Raw genomic sequence first — 27214 nt, forward strand, 5'->3', positions numbered from 1 at the left:
GTGTTCCCTAACCCAGCCCCAAATCCATGGGTTTGGTCATCCTTCCAGGACGGTGGGGAGGTGGTGTTCAGGTCCCAAGGGAAAATAGGGGGTCCCATGCCAAGGATTTGCTGCTTTCCCTCCTAAATTTCCATTAATGAATTCTCCCCCCCCCCCAAAAAAAAAAAAAAAAAAAAAAAAAAAAAAAGGATGAGAAATCCTTTATGGAACCAAAAAACCAGATTAAAACATGCTGTGTGAAGCAAAAATGATTTTCTTGACCAATTGCCCTTTTTTTTTCCAGGGGAAAAGCCCCCAAGGGATCCAGTCTGAACCCTACCCTTTCACTTCCCATGTGATTGCCATGAATTCATGTGACAAATCCCCCTGGAGATGGAGACCACAGCTCAGCAAATTTAATTTGGATGCCTGGGACCTTGGTTTTCCTTGGAGCAGCCCATCCTGGATCCAAAGGATCTCTCCTAGCCTCACAACAGCTCCAGATATGTGTAAAAATGACCCAAAATTGACTCTTCAGGAGGATCAGCCAGGGCTTGTTTCCCGTCACAGCACCCGTAATTCCCAACAAAAGCGCCACAAACTGGATTTGAATCAGTGCTTTTTAATCCATAAAAGGTGAGAGTCCATGTACAAATTAAAAAAAAAAAACCAAAACAAAACAACAAAAAAAAACAACAAAACAAGCCCAACATAAACCCCTGCAATTAGGGAAATTATCCCAATCCCACAAAACACAACGCTGGGGTTGGGTGATGTGGGCGGAACGCGACAGCTTCTCCGGAATAAATCCCTCTCTAGCTCAGAGCTGTCCGTGGTGCCATCCCACATTTTTAGGATGGTGGGAAGAACTTTGCCAGGATGTTTTAAGGGCAAGATGGCCTTTTCTGTGACCCCACCCCCTCCTTTCCTTCCTGCTCCCACGCCAAGCAGCCGGGAAAATGATGTGGGAAGCGCGGCTGCTACAGATGGCCCCGTGCTGGAAGGCGGATCTGGAATCCGGTGTGGGGATGCCTCAGGATAAATGGAGAGGCCTCTTGGCCAACAGCAGAGCTAAAAACCCCTCCTTGAGCTCATAAAATCCCAGGATGGGTTGGTTTGGATGGGATCTTGAAGCCCATCCTGTTTCACCCCCTGCCATGGGACAACTTTCGCTATCCCAGGTTGATCCAACCCTGTCTGAGCTGGTGTTTTTACAGGAAGTTTTCCTTAAATAAAATCAGGGTTTAGAGGCTGGAAAATGGACAAGGAGCCACTAGAAGTCACAATCCCAGGGGATGCTGTGGCCACAAGATCTCATTTCTCCTTTAAACCACCCTTAAAAATTCCTAAAAAAGTACAAAAATACAATCCCAGATCTCCCAAGGGAATTTTCTACCTCCCAACATCATCCAAGCACTCAACACCAGGCAGCTCCTCAGCCTTCAGAAAAAATAATGCACCAGGCAGAAACAGGATGGAGGAAATTTTGACAATTTGTTTTGTGGATCTGGAGTCTCCCAGCATTTCCAGGACAATTACCAAGATGCCTGAATCCATCAGGCCAGCCCAGGAATGCTGACAGCAGTGTTAGGGAATTAGCAACATGTGCAAGATCCAACAGTGGCACAAATTTAGGAGTTTAATAATCTGGAGGAGATATCTTCCTGGAATTTTAATCTCCTCCCAGGAAAAATAACCCCCCCCCCCCAAGGCTCTTAGCTATTAATCTCCTCACAGAATATTTAGGGCAATCCACATCTCCTGATTAAAAAAGCCAGACAACAAATGCACGTTAAGTCCTTCCCTTTTCTTCCAAAGGATCTGGCTTTGGCAGCTGGGCTGGATTTTCTGAGCCAAGCTGGGGGTTCATTCCCCAAAAAAAACCCACCCCAAAAGCACTAAAAAATGGTCAGACCATCCCATTTTGTTGGGATAGCCCCAACTGGGAGATGCTGCCTGGGCTGGACCCTGTGATGGGATCACCACAAGTCATCGATGCCCACGCTGTCTCCTCTCCCAGGATTCAGCTGAAGGGTTCAGCTCTTCCAGCAGCTCTTGGAGAGCAGCTCCATCTTGTACCTTGCAGAGAAAGCCCAGGAGATGCTACAGAAGGTGACACTTTTGCTTTAATGGCTGGGGCTGGCTTTGGCAGAAAGCAGAAGACACAAACCAGGCCCTGCTTTAGCACAGCTCCCCCTGAACCTCTCGAGAGCAAAAAAAAAAAAAAAAAAAAAAAAAAGAATCCCAAAATTAACAATAAACAGTTTCCACCAGATTGAAGGGATTGTTGGACACAGGAGGTGGAGGTGCCTCGCTCACCTCTCGGCACGGATCTGACCAGTGGCGCATTCCCAGCTCTGGGAAGTCCTCACAGCTCAGCCAGGATTGGGAAACTTCCCAGGCAGCCAGTCCTGGAGCTCAGGGGACACCGTGGAGAGCACAGTCAGTACATGGCCTCGTTGTCCCCCACGGCGGTAAAGGGGACACCGCTGTAGGTGCTCTTCTTGCTCCTCTTGCTCTTCTTGCTCCACACCAGGAGCGTGCTGGCGCTCTTGCTGTTCATCAGGCTCTTCCTGCTGTTCTCCTTGTTGCTCTTCAGCATCCCAGATCCTGAGGACATCGCTGCTGCCTTCCTGTCCACCTGGTTGGGGAAAGGTGGAGAAGGGGAGTGAAGCCAGGGCAGCACCCAGAGCTCCAAGGAATTCTGTGGTTTCCCGTGGGATGGGACTTACAGCTTTGAGACATTCCGAGCCCTGCAGGGTGATGACTACAATGTCTACTCCCTCCTTCCCGGTGCTCTTCAGCAGCTGCACAACCTCGGCGTGCTTGGACCACTTGCAGTCCTTGCCATTCACAGAGATGATGTAGTCCCCCTCCTTCAGCCCAGCTTCCTGCAGGGAAGGAGGGAAAACATGCATGGATCGTTGATACAGGTTTGTAAGCAGCCAGATTTTATACACCAATGTAAATGGCTTATAAAATATAAATGTAAATGTATCAATCTCTGAGGGTCCAGACCTTGCAGATTGGATTAAAGTAATTTCAGCGAGACTGTTCTTCAGAGGTGTTTCATAAAGTAAAAGGTTTAATAAATGAAAAATATCAAAATAACAAATGTTACAGAAAACAAAAGAAAAGCCATGCACAGGCGTCGGAGAAAACCTCTGACACCCTGCTAGAAACACTCCAAAAAGCCCTTTACTTCCTTTGTGCTCCTTCCTAAATACTGAATGTTTTAGGAGGGACAACCTGCCTTGCTGCCAGTAGGGAGAGGTACAGGATTTGAAGGATAGTGAAAAGGTTCAATAGATGCTTCTCTATTGGCACTGAGACAATCCCAGTCAGAAGAGTATGGAAGTTTTTGGGTTCTTTACCTTGTAAGAAATGCAAGGGGTGAGTCTTTTCCCTATATGGAAAATACTTGCTGGGTGTGGGAGATGCATTTCTATAGATTGTCAGAGAATCTTGGAATGGTTTGGAAATGACCTTCAAGATTGTCCAGTCCCACCAGAGACACCACTCTCCCAGGTTGCTCCTTGGACACTTCCAAGGATCCAGGGGCAGCCACAGCTTCTCTGGGCAATTTCTGCCAGAGCCTCACCACCCTTACATCCAAGAATTTCTTTCCAATACCCATCTAACCCTACCCTCTGTCATTGGGAAGCCATTCCCCGTCATCCTGGCACTCCAGCCCTTGTCCCAAGTCTCTCTCCAGCTCTCCTGGAGCCCCTTTAGGCACTGGAAGATCCCCCAGGAGCCTTCTCTTCTCCAGGCTGAGGAAAAGACACAACTCTGCTCCAAATATGGACCGTATCTGGTCCACATTCCAATCTTTGGGGAGATCTGAGTCTTCCAAAGAGGGATGTGTTCCTGCTGCTAAGGAGAGTGTTGTTCCAGAGATGCTGGGATCTGGATGGGTGAGTTGGTACTGAGAGATCAGGGAGACCCTTAGGGCACCCCACCAGGATTCTCCAGCATCTTCTGATGGAAAACAAAGCTGCCCCTGTTTTTCAGACGAGCCATCTTGTTCCAGCCACTGTCACACCCCAACACGAGGGACAAAGAAGCTGGATGGGCTTCCAGCAGTTAAAAACTGAGCAAAAATCCATGTTTTCTCCTTAGCTATCTCCTAAAAATTAATCATTTCATGATGCCCACCTGAAAACCCCAGCCTGAGCTCCAGCAGGGATGAGTCTCCTCCTGAACCGTTTTAAGACCTAAAAACACCTGGAATCCCTTCAGGCAGCACTCCCATGGGATTAGCCAGAAATTGGGATACTCACAGCAGCGCAGCCCCCTGGGATGACCCCGGCAATGAGCACGGGGGAGTCTCCTCGCAGGGTGAATCCAAAGCCGTTCTCTCCTCTCATCAGGTGGACCCTCCGAGCTGGATACCACTTGTTCTTGGCTGAGAACACGGAGAGGGGGCCCTGGGATGAGGCAGAAACACAGAAAGCACCTTTTCAACTCCTCTGGAATTGTGCAGCCTTGTAAAAAAACCCAATTCCAGGGACAGCAAAGGGGCAGAGGAAGAAATCCTGTGTTTGGCAGGGAAATCAGTTCCATCATCCAAGAAGGGATGATGGAGATTGAGGCTGTCTGGGATACCACCAGGGGTTGGTCCAGGAGCAGGGTGGTGGGACAGATCACCATTTCAGGGTCACTTTTCCCCAATTCTTTCCTATTTTTCCTTCTTTTTCCTGCTTTTCCATTCCCACAGGAACATATCCCACAGGATATTCCTGCCTGCCCTGGGGCTGAGATGCTCTGGGGTACTCAGATCCCACCACTGTCCTGAATCTCAGCCCAGCTCCCCATGACCCCAAAAACCTAGAGGGTGAGGATAAAGCTCCAGTGGGATTTTTCTGCTCTCTCCTGCCACCAAAACCCTTCTTCCCAAGCATCTCTTGGGAAAAGCCCACCCAAAATTCCTGTGCCTGCTCCCCTGTCACTGGAGGAGCTTTGTGATCCATTTAGGTGTCACAGAGACAGATCCCAGCCCTCTTCCTGCTGCTCCTTCCCAGAAAACCACCGGAGAGAGGGAGAAGAGGCTGCAGGAGGGAGGAATCCAGGCAAGCAGAGCATGCAGGGGAGGAGGAGGAGATGGCTGCTCCCTTGGGATATTCCCATTCCCGGAGCTGTACGTACCAGCCTGTGGAAGAGGTCGGTCACCTTCACCTGGGAGAAGTTGGGGGATTTGATTTCGGGTTTCTGGTGCGTTTTGGCTGATGGGAGGGAGAGAAAAGCACAGACAGGGGGTGACCTCAGGCAGCTGGGGCAGCTGCTGCCGTCCCAAAGAGGGACAGTGTGATCCCATAAGAGCCAGGACCTAAAATCCTGGAATAGTTTGGATTGGAACTCAGAGATCATCCAGTCCAACCCCCCCTCCATGGCAGAACTCCCCACCCACAGACCCCCTGCCCACCCACAATCCCAAAAACCCCCCACTCACGATGGATGTCCGGAGCCTCTCCTGTCTCAAAGAAATCCTCCTCGTGGTCGATCTCGGAATATTTGCTGAGGGAGCGTTTGTGGGCGAAGGACAGGACCTCCTGCAGGATATCCATCTTCCTCAGGATCTTGCACAATCCGTGAATCCTCATGGCTTCCTCGTGCTTCATGATGGCTTTTTTGAGGTGAGCTTTGCCTGTGAGGGAGCAGAGGGAGCTGAGCCCGACGGAGCGGCGGCTCCAGCGCCGTTCCCGCTTGGCTGCCCACGGATTTCAGAAGCGGTGCCACCACCCCGCTGTGACTCAGGGACAGCCCAGTCACGTTCCCAGCCCTAAATGGGGTCGGTCCCAGCCGATGGAGGGCTGGGAAGGGACCTTGAAGGGTGACCTACTTCGCTCCCCTGACGTCGGGAGCTGGCAGATGTTCCTGAAAAACCACCCTCGACGTCCCTCCTCACGCTTAACCTCGTTCTCCTGAGCAAATTAACTTCTCTCCATCGCCTCGGATCCCTCGGGAATGGGAACACGGAGAACAGCCCAGCCCTGTCCTCCTTGGGAAGGTGCAACACACCCCTGTTTTTCTAGGCTAAGCTTTTTCTTGTCCTGCAGGTCCTGCTCTCTGTCCTCTGCACTTTGCTCCTCTCCACTTGCCTTCAACGTGTTCCCAACCCTCGGAAATGGAAGCGGTCGGGAAAGAGGAGCTGAAATTCCAGTGACCTGCGGATATCAATGCAAAGCTTCTCCTCCGTGGGAAACTGCAACCAAGGCAGCCGTATCCAAGGCTAAACTCCCAGAAAAGCTCTCTCCCTGTGTCTCATGGAAACACGTGTGCCTGTGGCATTTCACGTTCAGGACACACGGTGGCAACAGATTCCAGGGAGATGAGGCCTGATCCAGACTCCCGGAATCCACAGACAGAGGAACTTAACAACCCAGGGAATGTTTTGGGGTTGGATGGAAAACGGAAAGGAGACTCCCCCTCGAGAAGTTTTACCAAAACTATAAAATGTGAAATGATGGGGAATAATAATAATAATAATACTAGAATCATGGAATGGTTTGGGTTGGAAAAGACCTTAAAGCTCATCTCATTCCAATCCCTTTCCATAGGGACGAACACCTTCTACTATCTAAGATTGCTCCAAGCTCTGTTTGACCTGATCTTGGACACCTCCAGGGATGGAGATCCACAACCTCTCCTGAGTTTTTCCGTTCCTGTAAACCAAACCTAAGCTAAGCTTGCTGTCTGCACATCTATTTTTTACCAGGAATGTTGAACAGAGCCCGTCTCGCTCAGGAAAATCAGATAGAGCTGGAAAAGCTGATGCAAACCACATCCGATGGTGTTGAGGTGGGGTCACCATAAAACACTTGGATTTTGGGAGTTATTTGGAGGTTTCCAGTGAAATCTGTCTGAGCATCATGAAGGATTTTGCAGAAGTTGAATTAAGCAAGGAGATGGAAGAGAGGGGAATAATGTAGAGCTGAAAGGGCTTAAAGATCCAAACAGGAGAGGCCAAACTCATTCCTGGTGGAATCTTCTTCCTTCCACACGTGGGCAAGGAGGGAAAAGAGCTCCTGGGGGAGGCAACACCCCAAATTCCGAGTGCTGAGTTTGCTCTTGATGCAGCCCCGTGGAGGAGGGGCTGCCAAAACATGACTTCAGCTGAATAAGCAGCGTCTGTTCTTTCCCTGGAGCTGAAATTCTGCATGGGAAGAAGTTCTTGTCTCCCAAGAACTCACTGCAGCTGAAAAAGCCACCCCCTGAGCATCTGCTGTGTCTTGTTTTCCAGCTAAGTCAGCCCAAACCAAGGAGCTTCCAGGATCTCTGTGTCCCTATGGATTTCTCCCTAGCGTTGGGTGATGTTACCTGGCCCAGAACACCTGGAATTTTTCCTGTCAGAGCTGGACAGGTTGGGACAAGCACCACAAATTGGTCCTCGCACCCTCAAGGGGACTGTGATGCTTTCCTGCTTCCCAGGACAAGGAATTTCCTGAGAAATTCTCTCTTTGTATGGAGAGATCCCCCTAAAAATTCATCATTTGTGGGAATCGTGATGGGATCCAGAAATCTGTGCTCACCCAGCTTCCTCCTCTCCTCAGGATCCTGCAGCAGGACACGAAGTGACGGCCCCTCTGGCATGGTGACATGGAATTGCAGGAAAGCCTTCTCCTGCTCCAGCAGCTCGGCATCCGAGGGAGCTGTGGGAAGGAAACGGATAGGGGTGGGATTAGGGAGAGGTCAAGGCCACCCAGCCCCCCGTGGCAGTGGGGACAAGGGGACCAGAAAGCCACATCCACACTCAGGTGGCCCTGGCAGCATCTTCCTGTCATCCAACCACAGCCAGCAAGGAATCATGGATGGGCACAGGGATGATCCCAGGGATCTGAAGTTAAGGACAAGATTTGTCCTGAACACAGCCTTTTTTCCTCTTTCCTGCCTTCCTTTGTTCCAGTGTGGGAAGCAGGATTTGGAATAGAGAGTCCTGAGATTTCTCCACCTGGAGATCGCAGACATGGAGACAAATGAGACAACAAAATCAGGGAATCGTGGAATGGATGGGAATCATGGGTTGGATGGGACCTTCAAGACCATCCAATTCCAACCCCTTCTATGGGCAGGGACATTCCCACCAAGCCCCATCCCTCCTGGCCTGGGAGACTTCCAGGAATGGGGCAGCCACAGCTTCTCTGGGAATTCCATTCCAGGGTCTCACCACACTCCCAAGGAGGAATTCCTTCCCAATATCCCATCTAACCCTGCCCTTTGGCAGTGGGAAACCATTCCCTATGTCCTGGCACTCCATCCCTTGTCCAAAATCCCTCTCTAGTTCTCCAGGAGCTCCTTCAAGCACAGGAAGGGGCTCTAAGGTCTCCCTGATGCCTTCTCTCCAGCCCACAGTGCAAACAAGGGGGTCATTCCATGGAAAAACAGATATGTATGCAGCTCTCCCAGGCTCTCCAAACCCCCCACTAGGCTCTTGAAACCCCTTTTTCTAGCCCAAATTGTTCCTAATCCTCTTTGGCTCACTCAGGGTTGCACTTCAGCCTCTTCTCTGGACACAGAGTGGGGTAAGAAACAACTCAGAATAGTCCAGGAAGTTTTCTTGCTCCAAACAGAGGATCCCAAAGCCTGCTGAGCACAGGGATCCAGAGGGTTGGGAACTAGCAGCTCCAGGGCTGGCTCTCCCCGTGCCCTCCTGCCATGTCAGCATCCCTGAGGGATTAAACTGCAGCGTAAGGAATTTATTCCCAGCTGGTTATGGAAGAAAAAGATTTATTCTGACAAGGGAGAGGTGGAGCAGGAGATCCCAACAGCAAGCAAAAAATTCCAAAATTAGACATCTCCTGCAGATTTCTGCTTCCCACAGTGCCAAAGGACACCAAAAATTTTAGGGAGAAGGTTTGCCCTGCCCCTTGGAACCCCATGGAACCCCATCTCCATCATCATCCTCTCCTGTTTGGATCTTTAAGCCCTTCCAGCTCCACATTATCTCCCTCTCTTCCATCTCCTTGCTTAATTCAACTTCTGCAGCGCCCACACGGCACCAGAAGATGATTTTGGGCAGGCTCTGGAGCGGAGGAGGGTGTGAGGACAGTCTGGCAGCCACTGGTGTCACTTGTCACAGCACTGGTTTTGGCAGCCAGCCCTCAAAAAAAGCTTCTCAGCCACCCACCAGGTGACACCAAAGGTCACCAGGTGGCACCAAAAAGTCACCAGGGGCATCTGCTGCCCACCTCCGGATCCTCTGCTCCATCCCAAAATTGCTCCTAGGGTGTTGGAGGTGGCACAGATGGAGATCAAGGGTCACACCTTGAAGTCACGCTCCAAGTGACACCATGGAACCATGTGTACCTTGCTGCCACCATCCTGAGATTCCCAGGACATCCATCCATGAGGCTGGAAGCTAAATCAGATTTTTGGATTTAATTTTGATTTTTGAAGCCCTCAGCTGGCCCAACACAAGGTGACCCAAAGGATGCTGGGCTGAGGCTGGCAGACAGGTGACCCTTATTTCCCCACCCAGCCCTGAAGTGGACAGCAGGTGACATCTCTCCAGCAGCTTTTTCCTCCCCTTCTTAGGATTTTTCCCTGTGGAAACCTGAAATATGGGAAAATCTGCCTTGGGGATGAATTTCTGAGTCCATAAAGAAGATCCACAGCTCAGAACATTCCAAAAACTTTGGGTGTTGCATCCATAACCTCTTTTTTCGGGAATCCCTCCCCAAAACCAAGGGATAATGTGGAATTAGTACTTGGATGAGCAGGAAGCTCCCTGCAGGCTGGACACTCACCGGGGCAGTCGCAGAGGGCAATGGCAGCGAAATAATGGGAGAGGGCTTTGAAATGCTCCGACTTGACCTGGACCATGGTGGTCCAGGAGAAGGGAACGTAATCCTTCATGTGGGGCTGGCTCATGGTCTGGTGCACCAAGGAATAAACATCTTCCACCTGGGAAGAGGAAAGAGAGAAGAGATGGGATGCAGGATGTCCCTCAGGAGATGGTGATGGCAGGTTGTGCTCTCCTGGAAGGTTCTGATGACTGCAAAATCCCACCAAATCTTCTCCTTCCCAAAATCCTTACCCTTGCTGCCTCCTGAGCCAGCTGCAGGCGGGCCTGGAAGTCGTTCTGGGCATGCAGCAAGGTCATCTTCTCAAAGACACACTCCTGGACCTGGGCCACCATCAGCCTCACCAGCATGGTAAGGGAGGCCGCGCTCATGTCCAGGCTGGGAGCATTGGAGAAGTTTTCCTTCAAGTAATTAAAAGCACCTGGAGGAGAGAAAAGCTCCTGGAAGTTACCAGGCTTGCAAGGAAGAGAATCAAACTTTGGGATCAGGCAGGTTTCCCTCCAAGCACATCAAACATCTCACCACCAATGGTAAAACTGCCATCTAAACCATCCTTGTGCCCAATTTCTTCTCCAAAGCCCTGGGTGATCCAAGTTCCAGGCTGTTTTTCCCATGGGGAGATGGATCAGCATCTCTCCTCTCCTGGGACATCCTTCTGGTTGGCTCTTGGACCACCCCAACTCCTCTTCCCAACCCACACAACCAACATGGAGCCACTTTGTGCTCCATTTCTGATCCCTTGGAGATGCCTCTTCCTACGACTGCTCCCACCCTTTCCTGTGCTTCTGAGGCTTATTCCCACCTTTGGGAAAAGCGGGAAGAGGAGGAAGAGGAGAAGCCCCTTACCAGCTGCCTTCTGGAAGGCATCGATGGCCTGGTTGAGGCCGGGCAGGGAGGTGCGGTCCTGCCGTGCTCCGATCTGGGTGTGCAGTGCTCCGAGGTTGAAGAGGACACTTCCCTTCTCGAAGGCCAGAGCCCTCTGGTGGGATGGGACTCCTGTCAGGGAGTCGTACCTGGAGAAGGGAAGAGCCAACAGCTGCCCATCCCCTGGTCACGGTCCCCAGAGTGTCCCTGTCATGGTCCACAAAAAGTGTCCTCGCTCATGGAAAGGGGGTTGGAACTGGATGAGCTTGAAGGTCCTTTCCAACCTATACCACTCCATGATCCCTGTGGATGCAGGAGGAGCCCGAAGGGTTTTCAGTGCTCAGGTACCATTGCAGGCATCATTCCCATCATGGTACATCCCATGGGATTTGTGTTTCCCTCTCCCTCCCCAAATTAACCCACCCAAAGCAACTGCAAATCCAGATCCCAGTGTCCACCAGCCCCGACAGAGATTCCCTCATGGAAATTTGGATCCCAACTCCCTCCCCACCCAGGAGGGATAGGGAAAGCTGCACCCACCAGTGGAAGAAGACACCCAGGGTTTTGGTGGGAGGGAAGAACCGGCTGTCAAGGAAGTAGAGCTGGTTGTAATATTCCATCAGGAGCTCCAGTCCGGCCTCGTTGCGGCTCGGGGTGCGCATGGCCTGCCGGATTGGGAGAGGAGACACGGATGGGAAAAGAGGAGGAAACGCCCTGGGACAGCTTGAGAGCCCTTGAAGAATGACTGAGAGCTGGAGGTGTTCACCTGGAGAAAAGAAGGCTCCAGGGAGAACTGCCAGTGCCTAAAAGGGCTCCAGGACAGATGGAGAGGGACTTAGGAAAAGGGACGGAGGAACAGGACACAAGGAATGGCTTCCTACTCTTCCAGAGGGCAGGGACAGATGGGACATTGGGAAGGAATTCTTCCCTGGGAAGGTGGTGAGGCCCTGGAATGGAATTCCCAGAGAAGCTGTGGCTGCCCCATCCCTGGAAATGTCCAAGGCCAGGTTGGATGGGGCTTGGAGCAGCCTGGGATAATGGAAGGTGTCCTTGCCCACAGAAGGGGATGGAATTGGATGATCTTTAAGAGCTTTTCCAGCCCAAACCCATTCCATGATACTGAGGTTCATCCATGGGGAAAGTTTTGGTGCTGGGATGCCCAAATGAGGAAGCAGCAGCCTCGGAGTTGTGCTGGAAAAACTCATGGAAATTCTGATTTTATAAATCCTAGGGAAAAAAGAAGATTTTTTTTCCCTCCTTTCCCAGACTGCTTTAAATTTCCTCTTCTCCAAGGCCTACCTGGAGAGAGATAAGTTGTTCAGCCTTCCCAGGGTGAATTAATACTCATAAATAATAATTGTCCTATAAATTTTATTGCTGCTCATTTGTAGGTCAGCAGGCCATTGAGGACAAGGAAAATTAACAATTCCTGTAATATTTTGGAACCTATAAACTAAGTCCAAGATGATCCAGCATGGGAATGCTGCACCCTGAAATAAAAGGATAAACATGGAATTTGGAGAAAGGATGAGGGGACCTCCCCAAAGGAAATGTGGCATCTCCAAAGAGTGATCCTGGACGAGCCAAACTTTGGAAGCCAAGGGACACCAACCTGTCGCAGCTCCATGAATTCCTTGATTTCCTTTTCAAACAGGACACCCTCCTCTCCATAGTGTTCACTGATGAAATCCTGGATTGGGAAACAGGAGAAAATCCTGATTTTTATGATTTAAAGGGAGATTTCTGGCAATTATGTCCAAGAATTTTCCACTTCTGCCCACAAGGAAACCCATACTAAGTAATAACCCCCTCCCTTTCCTGCTCTGAAGAGACCCTCACCTCCCACTTTCCCATGTTTTAAGTCCAGCTCCTCTCCATGAATTTATTTTTTGGCAATTTTTCCAAACTGGAAAATGAATTTCAGCTGCTTCAGCATCAATCAATGAAACCCCAAAGCTCACCCTGAGTGGTACCAGCAAATCCAGCTCCTTGGTCTCCTTGAGTCCCAGAGGGATCATGGGAACGCTGATGGATTCACTAGAACAAGACAAGAACCTGTTTGGTGGTTGGATTAAAAATCTTGGATGGATCCTGTGGGCTGGAGATTAAAAGGAAGCAGCTCCTTGCCCTGGGCTTGTGCTGCTCCTATTAAGAGGCTCCATATGGAAAAATGCTCTTCCCAAAAAGACTTGGGAATAGCAGAATAAGAAGAGAGGTGCAAAAAACCCCACCCCAAATCGTCTTATTTTTCCAGCTCCTGCTTTTCAGAGGAATCCTGGATGTTGGATGGGCAAGGCAGGATCAAGCCCTCACCAACACAACAGCCCCCTCTCATTATCCTCCCAATTTTCTGATAACTCATTATTTAATCATTAATTGGGGAGGAAAAAGAGGCAAAGGAAGTTATGAAAACCTGGAGAGCAAGGCTGGGAATTTGCACCCACATTCTCCTTGGAACAAACAGCTCCAGGAGCTATAATTAGTGCAGAAAGCCATCACTGCTCATTCCCTAACGAGAATTCCACTGGAATCCAATGCCTGGAATAAACAAAGGGGGTTTTGTTTGGCCTGGGCAGGGTTTGGAGTTGTTGTCGTTGCTCCTGATTTCTTTTCAAACCAGGCCTAGCAAGCGGCAAATTGGGAAAACTGAGCATCCCTGACAGGGAATGTGCCTGGAAAAACACGTGGATGGACACAGAAATGTGGAATCATGGAATGGTTTGGCTTGGAAGGGGCTTGAAAGATCACCTTCCACAGGACCACATTGCTCCAAAACCCATCCAACAAACCTGGATACTTCTGGGGATCAGGCAGCCACAGCTTCTCTGGGAATTCCAGTCCAGGGTCCTACCACATTCCCAGGAAAGAATTCCTTCCCAATATCCCATTTAACTTTACCCTATTCCACTTTAAAGCCATTCCCTGTGTCCTGTCCCTCCATCCCTTGTCCAAAGTCCCTCTCCAGCTCTCCTGGAGCCCCTTTAGGCACTGGAAGGGGCTCTGAGCTCTCCCTGTAACCCTCCCTTCTCCAGGCTGGACATTCCCAGCTCTCCCAGCCTGGCCCCAGAGCAGAGGGGCTCCAGCCCTTGGAGCATCTCCATGGCTTCCTCTGGATCTGCTCCAGCAGCTCCATGTCCTTCTGCTGTTGGACCCCAGAGCCAGATGCAGAATTCCAGCTGGGGTCTCACCTGAGTGGGACAGAATCCCCATTTTCCTGCTGCCCACGCTGTGGGATGAGCCTGGGACAGGGGGAATTTCTGGGATGTGAGTGCACAGGGATGAAGCATTTCCAGCTTTTCGTCTGCCAACACGCCCAAATCCTTCTCCTCAGGGCTGCTCTCCATCCCTTTGCCCCCCCCGCCCAGCCTGGATTTGTGCTTGGAATTGCCCTGTCCCAGGTGCAGGATGTTGCACTTAGCTTTGTTGAACCTAATGAGGTTTATCTGGAGCTTATCCAGGTCCCTCTGGATCCCATCCCATCCCTCAGCCAGGTAACCCACACAACGCCTTATGTTGCCATCCAACACCATCCACCTCAGGAAGGGAAAAAGAGGAAAAAATATTCCAGCATCCCACAATCATTTAGGCTGGAAAAGACCTCCAAGATCATCAAGTCCAACCTGTGACTGATCCCACCCAGAGCACCGAGTGCCGCATCCAGTGGACACTTCCAGGCCTGATGACTCCCATCACCAAAATATCCTGTTGGGAAGAGCTCTGGTGGGATTTTCAGGAAAGGGGGAAAATATAAGGGAAGATGGTTCCTTCTTCCCTATTCCTCCTGCTTTGTGACATCAGTGTCCAAAGGATGCTTCATCCATCCCAAGACATCCCACTATTCCCCAGGAAAAGCTGATTTTTTTTCTCTCCTTGCAGGTACAGAAGGGAACCACTGACATTCCCAGGATGAAAATTTTCCAGGCATTCTGGCCCTAAATCCTCCCCTATCCTTCAGCCACCACTTTTTGGTCCCTGGCCATGGAAAGGTTTGATTTGGAAGGGAACCTCTCAAGGTCATCCCATGGGACCATGGGACTGAGAAGGGTGGACAAGGCAAGGGCGGCCTTGCTCCTAGAAAAATTCCATAACAGTGGGAAAAATGAAATCCCAAGGGAACAGGCTGCTCTTCCCAGACCCACCTGTCGTTCTGATACACGTCCATGCTGCTGTTGAGCTCTTCAAGCTCTTCCTTCAGGAGCTGAAGGTTGGAGTTGACGTAGCTCAGCTCCAGAGCCACCGTTTCCTTCACCTTGTGGTTGCTGGTGGCCCTGCAAGAAACCAATGGATCAAATTTCCCTCTTTTTATCCATGAATTTATTCTTTCCACTCCAGACTCAGTTATCTAGCGGTGCAATCCACGGGGAATGAGCCCAACTTTCCCACAGGATTGTGCCGCTGGTGTTCTCCGTGTGATGGTGGAAACGTTTGGGTAAGATGGGATCTCTGAGGGTTGTCCCATTCCAACTCCTGCCATGGGACACTTTCCACTATCCCAGGTTGCTCCACGCCTCATCCAACCTGGACCTGGACACTTCCAGGGATGAGGCAGCCATAGCTTCTCTGGGAATTCCAGTCCAGGGCATCACCACCCTCACGGGGAAGAATTCCTTCCCAATATCCCATCTAACCCTGCCCTCTGGCAGTGGGAAGCCATTCCCTGTGTCCTGTCCCTCCATCCCTTGTCCCAGTTTCTCTCCTGGAGCTCCTTTAGGCACTGGAAGGAGCTTTGAGGTGTCCCTGGAGCTTTCTCTTCTCCAGGCTGGACATTCCCAACTCTCCCAGCTTTTCAGGATTAGGGAAGTCTGAATACCCAGGTAGAGTCTGAGCCCAGGCAAAACTCCCTCCAGTGCTGCATCCAGGAATTCCTGCTCCAGAACCACCTTCCCCTTGCCCATTCCTGCTTCACCTCCAGTTCAGCTGGGGTTGTGAGCAGTCCAGGTGCTCCCCCAATCCCAAATAAATGGTGGGATTTGAGGAGGAAAGACTCAATTTTGGGTGCAAAGAATCCTTGTGGAAAAGAGAGGATTTGCCCTCCCTTCCCTGCTCCCGGCAGGAGCTGTAAACACCAAGGATTGATTCCAGCTGTTCCCAGCAGGACAAGCTCCAAGGCTGATTATTCCCTGCTTATCTCCTCCAAAGGAAAGCAGGGAGAGATAACCTAGAGCTGAAAGGGCCTCTAGCTGCTGAGCCATGCTGGGATCCAGGGAAAACAACACGTGGACAAGCTTTGCTCCACCAGGAAACTGCTTCCCTCCAGCTTTTCCAGAGTACTGCCTTTGACATGGATTTTTTTATGGATTGAATCCTTCTGGGTTGCCCTACCCTGCCCTGGTTCAGGGCAGCAGAAGGAGTTCCAGGGTTTTCCTTTGAAAATCTGATGGTTCAGAGTCTCCTCTTGCCTCCCCTTTGCTGGGATTTTCCAAGAGCAAGGATTTTTTTGATTCTAAACAAACCACAAGCCAAACCACAGCACATCCAAAGATCCCTATGGCTGCTTCCATTGAAAAACCCTTCAGCATTCCTGCAATTCCCCAGGGAGCATCGCCCTATGTTTCCATATAAACCAATGTTTAATCCCTATAAAACAGGATTCAATTCCTATTTATCCCCCACACATCCCAGTACATCCAGGACACTGTCAGTCCAATTTTCACCCCAAATGGATTAAGGAGAGTTTTCCCTCCTTGTTCCCAGTTGCCAACAATTTCTTTAGGTCTCAGCAGGCCCCTGATAATCTTTCAGGTGTCTCAGCACATTTTCCCATTTTCCAGGAGGATCTGCTCCATGATTTTGCCAGGAATCTGTTACCAGGTAAAAGTTTTCCTGGGGCACTTGTAAGTGCCACACACAGCAAATAATCCTGGAATGGGTTGGAAAGAACCTCCAAAATGATGGAATTCCACCCCTCTAACACACGCAGGGACACCTTCCATTTTATTTTGTGATTTATTTTTCTTTATTTCCAAAAACCTGGACGTTTTTATCTCCCCCATTCCTCCCATCAATCCCAGTGTTTGAACAAGGAAGGAAAAGGTTTCCTCTGGCTCTTCCCATTTATTTACCCAGGAAACAAATCCACTGAGTAAACACCACATGGATTTTTTTTTGTTTTTCCAACACCTCATTCCTGCCAACTTTGCCAGGAAAAGACATAGAAAGGATGAATAGGATTAATTTTTCCAAGCATTGGGGTAGTTTGTTTTTAAATGTAAAGGCAAAAATCCCAGCAAACTCAGCTCCAAACTGCTTCAGGCTGGACAATCCACAGCCTTTTTCCATCAGCACCAGGCTAAAGATCCAAAGGAATTTTATCCACGCACCACAAATCTTTAATTTTGGAGCAATAACCTCTAGACTTGCAACATAATCCCCCCCACTCCTCCTCATCTAAATTTCAAGCTTGATTATTCCTTTTTTTCAACCCCCCTAAAGATTTCCCAAGTTTCATAAGCTTGGAGCACCGGAATGCCGAGAAATCAACTTTATTACTCAGCTGGATTTGTGGGAGGGAGAGCAGGAGAGAGGGAGGGAAAGTGGCTACTCCAAAGGACACCCAGAGTGCTGAGCCTGCAGAAAAAGAGCCCCCTCAGTGCATTTCCCTGATAATTAAGATGTGTTTTGCATCCCGTTTTTCCTTACTCCCCCTTCCCACAGCTCCAATTCCAACCAGAACCAGGCTGATTTCTGCTGAGCCAGCACATTTCCCTCTGGTGGTTTTGTTTTGTTTTGTTTTTTTGTTTTTAATATAACACAGGAGAGGCAGAAGTTGGGATTCTGTGGCTTTTTTTTTTTTCTTAATTAAATGAGAGACAGCAGTTGGATGGAGCAGTGGGATCTCATCCCCTTTATTCCCTTCTTCCAGGTGCAACAGGAACACTCCATTGGTGTGAAATCATTCAAGTTACAAAGCCGAATTTCATTTTATTTTGGATAAAAACAATCAACAAATAGGTTAAATATTCCCCAAAAACTGTATTTTAATACTTTATGGGATTTTTTATATTTAAAAATACATATATATTTATGGAATTTTGCCAGCCCAGCCTAGAATGCGCTCCAAAATACTAGAGAAAAATGAAATAAACACAAAAGATGCTAAAAAAAGTTGTCCTTGGGATAAAATCTCTGTGGATGTGGCACTTGGGGACAACTGATGGCCTTGGCAGTGCTGGGAGAATGGTTGGACTCAATCCTGAAAGGATTTTCTGACCTCTTTATGACTCTAAAGCTGGATTTCATGGAATGGTTTGGGGTGGATCTTCAGAAAGCTCCAGTCCCACCCCCTGCTTGGGGCAGGGACTTTTCCCTATCCCAGGTTGCTCCAAGCCCCATCCAGCCTGGACTTGGACACTTCCAGGGATTCAGGGGCAGCCACTACTTCTCTGGGAATTCTGTTCCAGAGCATCAACACTCTCCCAGGGAATAATTCCTTCCCCATATCCCATCTAATCCTGCCCTCTGGCAGTGGGAAGCCATTCCCTGTGTCCTGTTCACTCCATCCCTTGGTCCCAAGTCCCTCTCCAACTCTCCTGGAGCCCCTTTAGGCCCTGGAAGGGGCTCTGAGGTCTCCCTGGATCCTTTTCTTCTCCAGGCTGGACATTCCCAGCTTCCATCCTGGTTCCAGAGCAGAGGGGCTCCAACCCTTGGAACATCTGAACTCCTCCCATCAGCTCAATATCCACTGGATCCACTTGCTGGGTTTTCAGGCCTGAGCTCTGCATTCCAAGCCCAACCTCAGCCACAAATTCATTCCCATTATCCCATCTGCTCCCATCCTCTGTTTTTAACAATCTTCCACCAGCTGAATCTTGGATATCAAGACCCTATTCCTGCCTCCAACCAAATTCCAGAGCCAGGGGGATGCTCAGGGGATCAGGACTCACCGGAAGAGGTTTTCTGCTCCTGCCCTCATCCTCATTTCCTTGTTGATCTGTTGGTTGATCCGGGCCCGGCGGTGCTGGAGTTTGCTGCGCTGGGTCTGGGCAAAGGGGTCACAGCCCTGCTGAGAGAGAAGGGCAGGATCTCATCCCAAATCCACCTTTTGAGATTCAAAAAAAATCCATTGATTCCATAAATTGTGCACTTTCAGAGCCCAGAGTCACAGAATGCTTTAGGTTGGAAGGGGGTTTAGAGATCATGGAATTCCATCCCTTGTCACGGGCAGGGACACCTTCCTCTGTCCCAGGCTTCTCCAACCTGGCCTGGGACACTTCAAGGGATGGGGCAGCCACAGCTTCTCTGGGAATTCCATTCCAGGGCCTCACCACCCTCACAAGGAAGAATTCGCTCCCAAAATCCCATCTAATCTCACCCTATTCCACTTTAAAGCCATTCCCTTTGTCCCGTCACTCTATCCCTTGTCCCAAGTCCCTCTCCAGCTCTCCTGGAGCCCCTTTAGGCACTGGAAGGGGCTCTGAGGTCTCCCTGGAGCCTTCTCTTCTCCCAGCTGGACATTCCCAGCTCTCCCAGCCTGGCTCCAGCCCTTGGAGCATGTCTGTGCCCCCCTCTGAAATTGCTCCAGCAGCTCCACATCCTCCTGCAGCTGGAGCCCACAGCTGGATGGAGAATTCTGCAGAATTCCACCTGAGCTGGGCAGAGGGGCAGAATTCCCCTTTTCCTGCTGCCCATGCTGTGGGATGAGCCCAGGACATTGGGAATTTCTGTGAACACACATGGCCAGATCACACTGAATTTCTCACCCCCCAGACCTTCCCCTACCCTTGGAATAACCATTTTATTCCCCAGTCCCACGTGTTACCAACAGGGATTTCTTTCTCTTCCCAAACTCAGCCCTGAACAGGAATTCCACATCTCCTTCCCAGGCTCTGGACATGAGCTCAATATGACCCCAAAGCTCAGGATGAAATGTGATCCCAAAGCCATCTCCAGGATATGGAGCACAGGGAGTCAGGAGTTCACAGGGATGCAGGAACGAGGAGCACACAGCACTAAATTGATTCCATCCTTCCCACAGCCCCGGCTTGGAATTTCTGCAGACAGGGAAAACACGCTGAATTCCCGACTTCAGGAAATAAGCAGCCACCAAATTTCCCTTGGCTCAAAGGGTTATTATGGGATGCCTCAGGGAATGGGGCTGCCATGAGGAGTATTCCTGAATCTAGGGCCATAAAAACACTGCCCAAGTGGGGATGATTCCTGTTGTGAGATGGATGATTTAGAGGCATGGAATGAGCGTCTGGAAGATCCCTGGATAAAAAAAATTACCTGGTTGGGAAGGCACAAAGCTGGGAAGTTTAAGAGCATGGAAAGTTCTGAGCTTGCAAAACACAGGAAGATCTCAAAATCAGGGAATGGTTTGGGTTGGAAAAGACCTTAAGGATTATCTCATTCCAACACCTGTCCTGGCACAGGTTTCCCAGAGAAGTTGTGGATGCTCCTGGAATTGTTCCAGGCCAGACTGGATGGGGCTTGGAGCAACCTGGGAGAGTGAGAGGTGTCCTTGCCCAGGGAACGAGAAGATCTTTAATGTCCCTTCCAACAACCACTCCGCAATTCCATGGAATGCTTGATCACATCTCCGGTGGGCCTTGGCAAGGAGGAAATGGAAAATTTTGCATTTCCATGGACCTCAGCCCCCTTTAAATGAATTCCTCATATTTGAAGTCCACTGAGCGTTGCTTCCTTTGGAAAAGGGTCTGGAATTAGCCTTGGGATTTTCATTAAAGATTGGAGCTCCTAATTGGTCCCTGGGAGACCGAGGAATCAGAGTGACACCAGCTGGTCCATAAATGTGTGGGATTAATTCTTTACAGTGATCCACGAATTTGATGAAAGGAACAAGCTGGAAGCGTAAGATCCCAATTATTCTGGAAAAGCAGTGGGATTTGAGGAAAACACCACAATAGCTGTATAAATCTTGAGTCTGAAACATTCAGGAGCAAATAGAGGAAAGTTTGATCCAGAATTGTCACTTCTGGATTTGTCCTGGGGGGAATCCACCCACCTTGTTGGCTCCCTAGGAAAAAAAAAAATCTAGGAATTAAAGGAAAAAGGGGAAAGCATCAGGAAATCAAGACAAGATAAGGTGCTCATTAAAATTTCAAGGTTGAATTTTGAATTTTGAGATGAGATCTCTGCGAGCTTGACAGATTCAGAGACAAACACAAATGAGAGTTCCAGGCTCCCTCTCCGTGCCTCCACAGCCACAGAAATCTAAGCAAAGCTCCACAGGTGGTAACCTTCTCTTCTCCAACTCCAGCTCTTCCCACAAATTCCAGCACTCTGGAGTCCTGTCCACCTCTGGCAAAGGTTTGTTTGGAAGCAGCCAGAGGATTTTAAGGGAATTTTAGTGGGGAGAAGGAGTGAAAACCACCCAGAGACAAAGGGAAGAGGCCTGGGAAGTGCAGGTGGGATGATGGAAAAGGCACAAGTAGAAGGATTATCCAAACCCAAAATAAAGTTCATTGTCTGGAGAGAAAGTGCAGGTAATGAAGGAAGGAAAGGAATGAGATGCAGAACACACTGGGATGGCTCCACAAGATATTCCAAGAGGGTTAAAACCTCTTCCCTGCAGGAGCCACGAAAGGATTTAGTAAATTGATTTGACTTCTCCTGCTGGGAAGCACTAAAGCTGCTCGTGGAGCTCTGAGGGGTTTTTGTCTCTAGCTTCTCCATCAGATTTAATGGGATAAGTTCTCAATCCCTATCCAGGCTCCTAAGCCAGAAGCAAAAAGGTGCTGGAAAACCAGGAGTCCCTGATATAAACCCAAAGCCTCGTGAGGTTAAGTCAGGAATTCAAGATCAAGGATTTCCTGTGATCTCCACACATTTTGTTTTCCTCAACATGTATGAGAGGCTGGCAAAGTGTAGGAACATGAGATTGCTACATCCCTTTCCCTGATCCCAAAAAATCATCCCTGGCTTGCATGGATCAATCATTCCATGAGAAACAACGCAGCCCCATCTGCAGGAGCTCCTGGAGCATCACAGAAATGTTGTAATTTCACAAATCCTGGAGCAAGAAGGACATTTGGCCCCAGGAAAACATAAAAGGCCATCTTTAAATCCAAATATAAATGAGGAAAATAAGGAGTCAAGGGAAGAGCATTCCACCTTCCCACAGTTCAAAGGATCCCAAAGCTTTTCCTGTCAGAGTTCCAGCGGAAAACTAAAAACCACAGAATGAGTTTCCATGGATTTAAACATGACTTACATAAAGGGGAAAAAAAATCCCACCAAAATCCCAGTGTTATGTTCCAAAAGGGATTTTCCTCACTGAATTCTTCTTTACTCAAGCTCTTGAGGTCAGAAGAAAGAGAGGCTCTTTCATCCAGGCTTTGAGGTGCACCTGGGGACACCTGGACAAAGGGAATTTGGGGGTTTAAGAGGTGGCTCTGGAGATAATCAGACTTTTCCTTCCTGGTTTAAAGGTTTTAAAGGAAGAATGAGCACAGAACTCTGGAGGAGACAAGGAACAGCAGCTTTTGTTTGTACACAGGGAAGGAGAGATCAGAAATCCATGGAAATGAGTGAGGTGTGGCCAGCCCTGACATTTATCACCTGACAAAGGTGACAAAGCAGAATTAGGGTCAGGAATTGGACTCTGTGATCCCAATGAGTCCATTCCAACTGACATTCTATGATTTTTTTTGGAAAAAGGCTTTTTTAGGCCCAGAAAAATCAGGGGAAATCCCTCTGCATTCCACCCTCACATGGAAATGAACACGGAACCAAAAATCCCCATCCAGGCTCTCCACATGAGGGGAAAAAAGATCCCATAAGACCCTTTTCCAGAGGGAATCAAGACCAACAACTTCCCTTTGAGGGACATTAAGGATTCCCCCAACCTTATCTTTGCAGGGAAAACGTTTGGAATGCCTCAAGGGAGTTTTTCACTTCCAGCCTCTCCCAGTTCCAGAGGGCTCATCCATGGCAGCTATCACTGAGTCCTTAGGGAATGTTTGCTCAGAGTGGATTTTGAACTTCCCACCCCCAGGAGATGAAGCCTTGGGTGACAGCCACACCCCGAGAGTGATTTGTGACCTCGGTGACAAAAAACAAGGTCGTAGCCTCCCTGTTTCCCAGCACCAGGCACAAACTGAATCACATGGAGGGAGCCAGTAAGTCCAAAGGGTAATTCCATGACAAAAGGGATTGTTTCTACTCCTTGGTAGCTGGAAGCAACAGAGGAAAAGCAAAACTGAAAGATATTAAATGTGGGAAGGGAAAAATGGGATCCTTGGAAGTGCTGTTAAAAAGAAGGAAAGAGAAGAGAGAGAAAAAAGGAAGAGAAAAATGGAGACGCAGATCCAGTTCCTGAAGAGCTGGCCCAGATCAGGAATGTGCTGGTAAAATCCAGATCTCTCCAGAAAAGTGAGGAAGGGGTTGGTAACTGGGAGTTATAGCCCCAGCAGGAATTGCAGGAAAAGCTCCTGGAGATACTGGGAGAACCTGGCTGGAGCTCAGAAGCTGCTCCACAGCTCAGCTGCCCAAGACTGGACTAAGCTGGGCCATGTCCAAGACCAGTTTTGGCCACAAAGGAGTCACCACCAGGATTCCTCACAATTAGGGAAGCTGGGGAATGCCCAGAGAGAGAAACTGAGGAAGTTTAATTTTCACGGAGACTCCAGACATCCATAATGTGGGAAGAGGAGTCATCAGCTGGTGCTGAGCTCAGCTCCACAGCCGGCCCCACCTGCAGGGAGACACCTTCCCATTCCCAAGGCCAGGGAATGAAGGGAAGCAGGACTCCAGCCAGTCTGGATCGCTGCCATGGCTGTGGGAAAACACAGAGACCCTTTAGTGCTGGAAAAAGGGATATTGAAGGGATGACAGAATCATGGAATGGTTTGGGTTGGAAGAGACCTTCAAAATCATGGAATTCCATCCCCTACCATGGGCAGGGACACATTCCACTATCCCAGGTTGCTCCAAGCTCCATCCAACCTGGACTTGGACACCTCCAGGGATGGGGCAGCCACAGTTTCTCTGGAAATTCCATTCCAGGGCCTCACCACTCTCACAGCCAAGAATTTCTTCCCAAAATCCCATCTAATCCTGCCCTCTGGCAGTGGGAAGCCATTCCCTGTGTCCTGTTCACTCCATCCCTTGGTCCCAAGTCCCTCTCCAGCTCTCCTGGGGCCCCTTCAGGCACTGGAAGGGGCTCTAAGTTCTGCCTGGAGCTTCTCCTCTCCAGGCTGGACATTCCCAGCTCTCCCAGCCTGGCTCCAGAACAGAGGGGCTCCAGCTGTTGGAGCTTCCCTATGGCCTCCTCTGGAACTGTTCCAGCAGCTCCACATCCTTGTGCTGTTGGACACCAGGGCTGGACCACGATCCATGATCCCAACCCCATCCATTGGGCCTGTGGTCTGTGGCCCCAACCTCAACCCCACAAATTTCTCCCACTAAACCTCAACAACATCTCCCACTCCAGAAAAACCAAAACCAACCCCCACCCGCCCACAAAAAAAAAGACAAAAAAAAAAAAATCTCAGGGATTTATTTCCATGCCCTCTCAGCAGCACCAGCATTTCCTAACACAGAGGTTTTTTCTCCAAACAGGAAGCTTCAGGTGCACAGATGATCCAGCAGCTGGAAAGCCTTGAATAGGATAACTCTGAGCACCTGTTTTAATGCCAGAAGCACACCAGTCTTTAAAGCATTTTCACACAGCCAGAGCTGACAGCTGGCAGCTGGAATTTTTATTCCTCTTTGGAATACACAAGTTTTTGAGTCAGGCCAGCACAGGAGAAATGGCCAAGTGACCCTGCTTTAGCCACATTATCCCGTGGGATAGAGAGGAAAACAAAAGCCAGGGAACAGCTCCACACACACAAACAGGCTTGAAAATTCTCCTTTTTTTCCCAGGGTTATCCAGAATTTCTTTCCTTTTTTCCAGCCAGAATCATTTAGGAAATTAATATGAGCTGCTATAAGACAAGCAGGAAGTGACAAAAAGTGGGCAAGTGGGTTTTACTCCCTGAAAACCTATTTAGATAGGAAATTCCCTATCATGGAATTAATCTCATGGAGCACCCTGGCTCCGAGCTGGGTTTCTGTGGGAGACAGGAGCAGCTAAAACCTCTAAAACCTTTTATTGAGAATATGGTTACATCACAGAGCCTTTGAACAAATGAGGGGAGGATTAAGGTTTTAAATTTCCCAAGTGGCCTCACTGGTGGTTCATGCAGTCAGCAAGAGGAAGGAAAAAATAAACCCAGGGGTGGGAATAAAAATCTGGGGGACTGGGGGGTTTTAAACAGCACAAACTGCAGCTAAAAATTGAATTTTAGGAGAGTGAAAGTGCTCCGAGGAGGTGGAGGAGGCACAGAGTCAGGGCAAGGTGCCAGCAGGAAACAGGTGGATTAAGTCCTCACTTCTAGGACAGAAAACTTGGCAAGAAAAGGATTAAAAATAACTTTTTCAGCAGCATTCAGGATCCCCTGCAAGGGAGAAAATATGGATCCACGCTCCTGATGTTGTCAGGTTGATAAAAACAGCAGAAAAAGGTTGTATTGATAATTTCTTTTAAATAATAACAACAACAACAATAAAGTAATAGAGCTGATCAGGTGTCCTGCTGCTTTAATTAAAAAACAATCATATTATGACAGAGGCTGCTGATGCCCTGCCCAGTTCTCCCTCCAAAGCTTGGCAGTATTTTCCATGTTTTTCTTTGTGCTCCAGACCCAAAGAGAATAAATTAAATTGGGAAAAAAAAAGTCCCAAATCCCTCCTGTTAATCTTCCCCCACGAGCAGCACCTGCCCTTCAGACAGGGCCCCGAGTTAAACCCCGACCTGGTTTAAGGTTGCAACCTCTTGAGCTGCAGCCCAGGCTCAAGTGACTCCAGATCAGATTGATCCAGGGAAAAAAAAAAAAAAAAAGTTCCTTCCAAACTCTTGGCTGAGTTTGGCTTTCTTGCTTATTTGGGATTTATTTTTTTTTTTTTTTTAGGGGTGTTCTGCTCTTTTTGTTTTTAGGGGTGTTTTGCTCTTTTTTTTTTTGCAAGAAGAGCTCAGATTATGGAGTTAACCCACTGCTGGTTTATCCCATTGGATCTTAGGGGGCACAAAGGTAATGGGAAAAACGCTTAAACACACCCAAAACTGAACGTTTTCCACCTTTTCTTGCTCCCCTAAAACTTCTCTGGCCCCAAGAAATCAGAAGCTGGTGGCAGCCTGAGGACAATTCTCGCTGATTCCATCCCAATCGTTCCTAATTAAACAACGATGCCAGCCGAGCAATCAGCCCCACACATCCCCACTTTCCTTGGGAGCAGCTCCCGTGGAAAACAAACCTCCTCAGGACAGCACCTGTGGGAACGAGGGGATGACAGGGAGCACCCGGGCAAGAAGGAAGGAAAAAAAAAAAAAAAAAAAAAAAAGCCAAAATATCGGGGAATTAGTTGAAAAGCAAGCCCTGGGAATGGAGCCATCAGAAAAGATGGGATTCAGGAGTGGAGTTTTAGGGATGAGGAGCCTGGGAGGGAGTTGTTCAGGGCTGTTTATGGGGCAGTAATAAAATTTCTAAGCCCAGCTGGATGTGCCTGTGCCCCCATCCGTGGGGACCAGCCATCCCTATGGATGGGGACAGGGATACGGGGCCAGCTCGTCCCATCCTCACCTTCCGTGTGCTGCCGCTCCTCGGGCCGTGCAGGAGGACAAGGCCACCGTCCCTGTCCCCAGCGGGGCTCTCCTCCTCGGGGGGCATCATCTCCGGGGATGCCACATCCACAGGGGGGGCTGGAGCCGGGGGGCTCCCGCTTGAGCTCTCAGCGGGGTCTGGGGGCTCGGCGACCCCTCCTTTAGTCCCACAGGGGTCCAGATCCCAGGCCTGCCCTAAGTGGGGCTTAAACCCCCCCTAAGCCCAGCTCTGTTCTGTGGCAAAGCTCCCCTGCACTCAACATCTGGGCAGATGTGAGCCCACAGCTCACCCCCCCCCCCCCAGCTGAAATAATTCAGGTAGAAGAGGGGAAACAAACCCCTTGTGTAAAGCTACCCCAGGGTAGGCAGGGGGATGTGAAATCCCACCAGAGCCTGAATGGGGGATGTTTAAACCCCCCAAAAACCCGCTGGGAAGAGGGAAGAGCTACTCCAGGTAAGGGAAAGAGGGAGTTTAACCCCCCAAACTCTCCCGGCAGAGACACCCTGAACAGGGGGGTGTTTAAACCCCCACGAACTCCCCTCACAAAAGTTATTCTAAGTGGGACGGGGAGGTTTAAACAGAGACCCGGGGTGGGGAGTGAGCTAAACCCTCTAAGAAACCCTTTTACAAAAGGGGTTTTACCCCCAAACTCCCTTGGCAGAGTATCCTAAATGGGGGAGGGGGTGAGTTTAAACCCTTCCAAAACTCCTTTTCACAACTACCCTAAAAACGGGGAGTTTAAACCCACCTCGTACAGTAACTCTAGAAGGGGCGGGGGGGTTAAACCCCCTCCCCTCACAGCCTAAACGCCCCCAAAATCCCCCTCCCAGAGATGCTCCAGCCAAAGGGACCCCCCCCCCCCCCCAAAGTTCCTTCCGGAGGCAAATCCCGCCGACCTCTAACTCCACACCCCTTCCCCGTGCAGACCCCACCCCAGGGTGCCCCCGCTCACCCCCGGTGTCC

At 49.6% G+C, this 27214-nt stretch overlaps 1 protein-coding gene across 1 annotated transcript; it reads right to left on the bottom strand.

The window, feature by feature from the left end:
• On the bottom strand, positions 1–27214 carry RHPN1 (rhophilin Rho GTPase binding protein 1). Its single transcript, XM_083865465.1, has 15 exons — positions 26231–27214; positions 18530–18645; positions 14786–14914; positions 12608–12683; positions 12259–12336; positions 11187–11311; positions 10629–10795; positions 10016–10203; positions 9726–9882; positions 7512–7631; positions 5432–5626; positions 5128–5204; positions 4263–4409; positions 2712–2870; positions 1–2620 (listed from the first exon to the last, which is right to left on the bottom strand). The coding sequence occupies exons 1-15, from the start codon at positions 26318–26320 to the stop codon at positions 2423–2425; spliced, it is 2022 nt and encodes a 673-aa protein (XP_083721591.1). The 5' UTR covers positions 26321–27214; the 3' UTR covers positions 1–2422.

The sequence above is a fragment of the Zosterops lateralis genome, assembly GCF_965231275.1.
Source record: "Zosterops lateralis genome assembly, chromosome: 1".
Lineage (NCBI taxonomy): Eukaryota > Metazoa > Chordata > Aves > Passeriformes > Zosteropidae > Zosterops > Zosterops lateralis.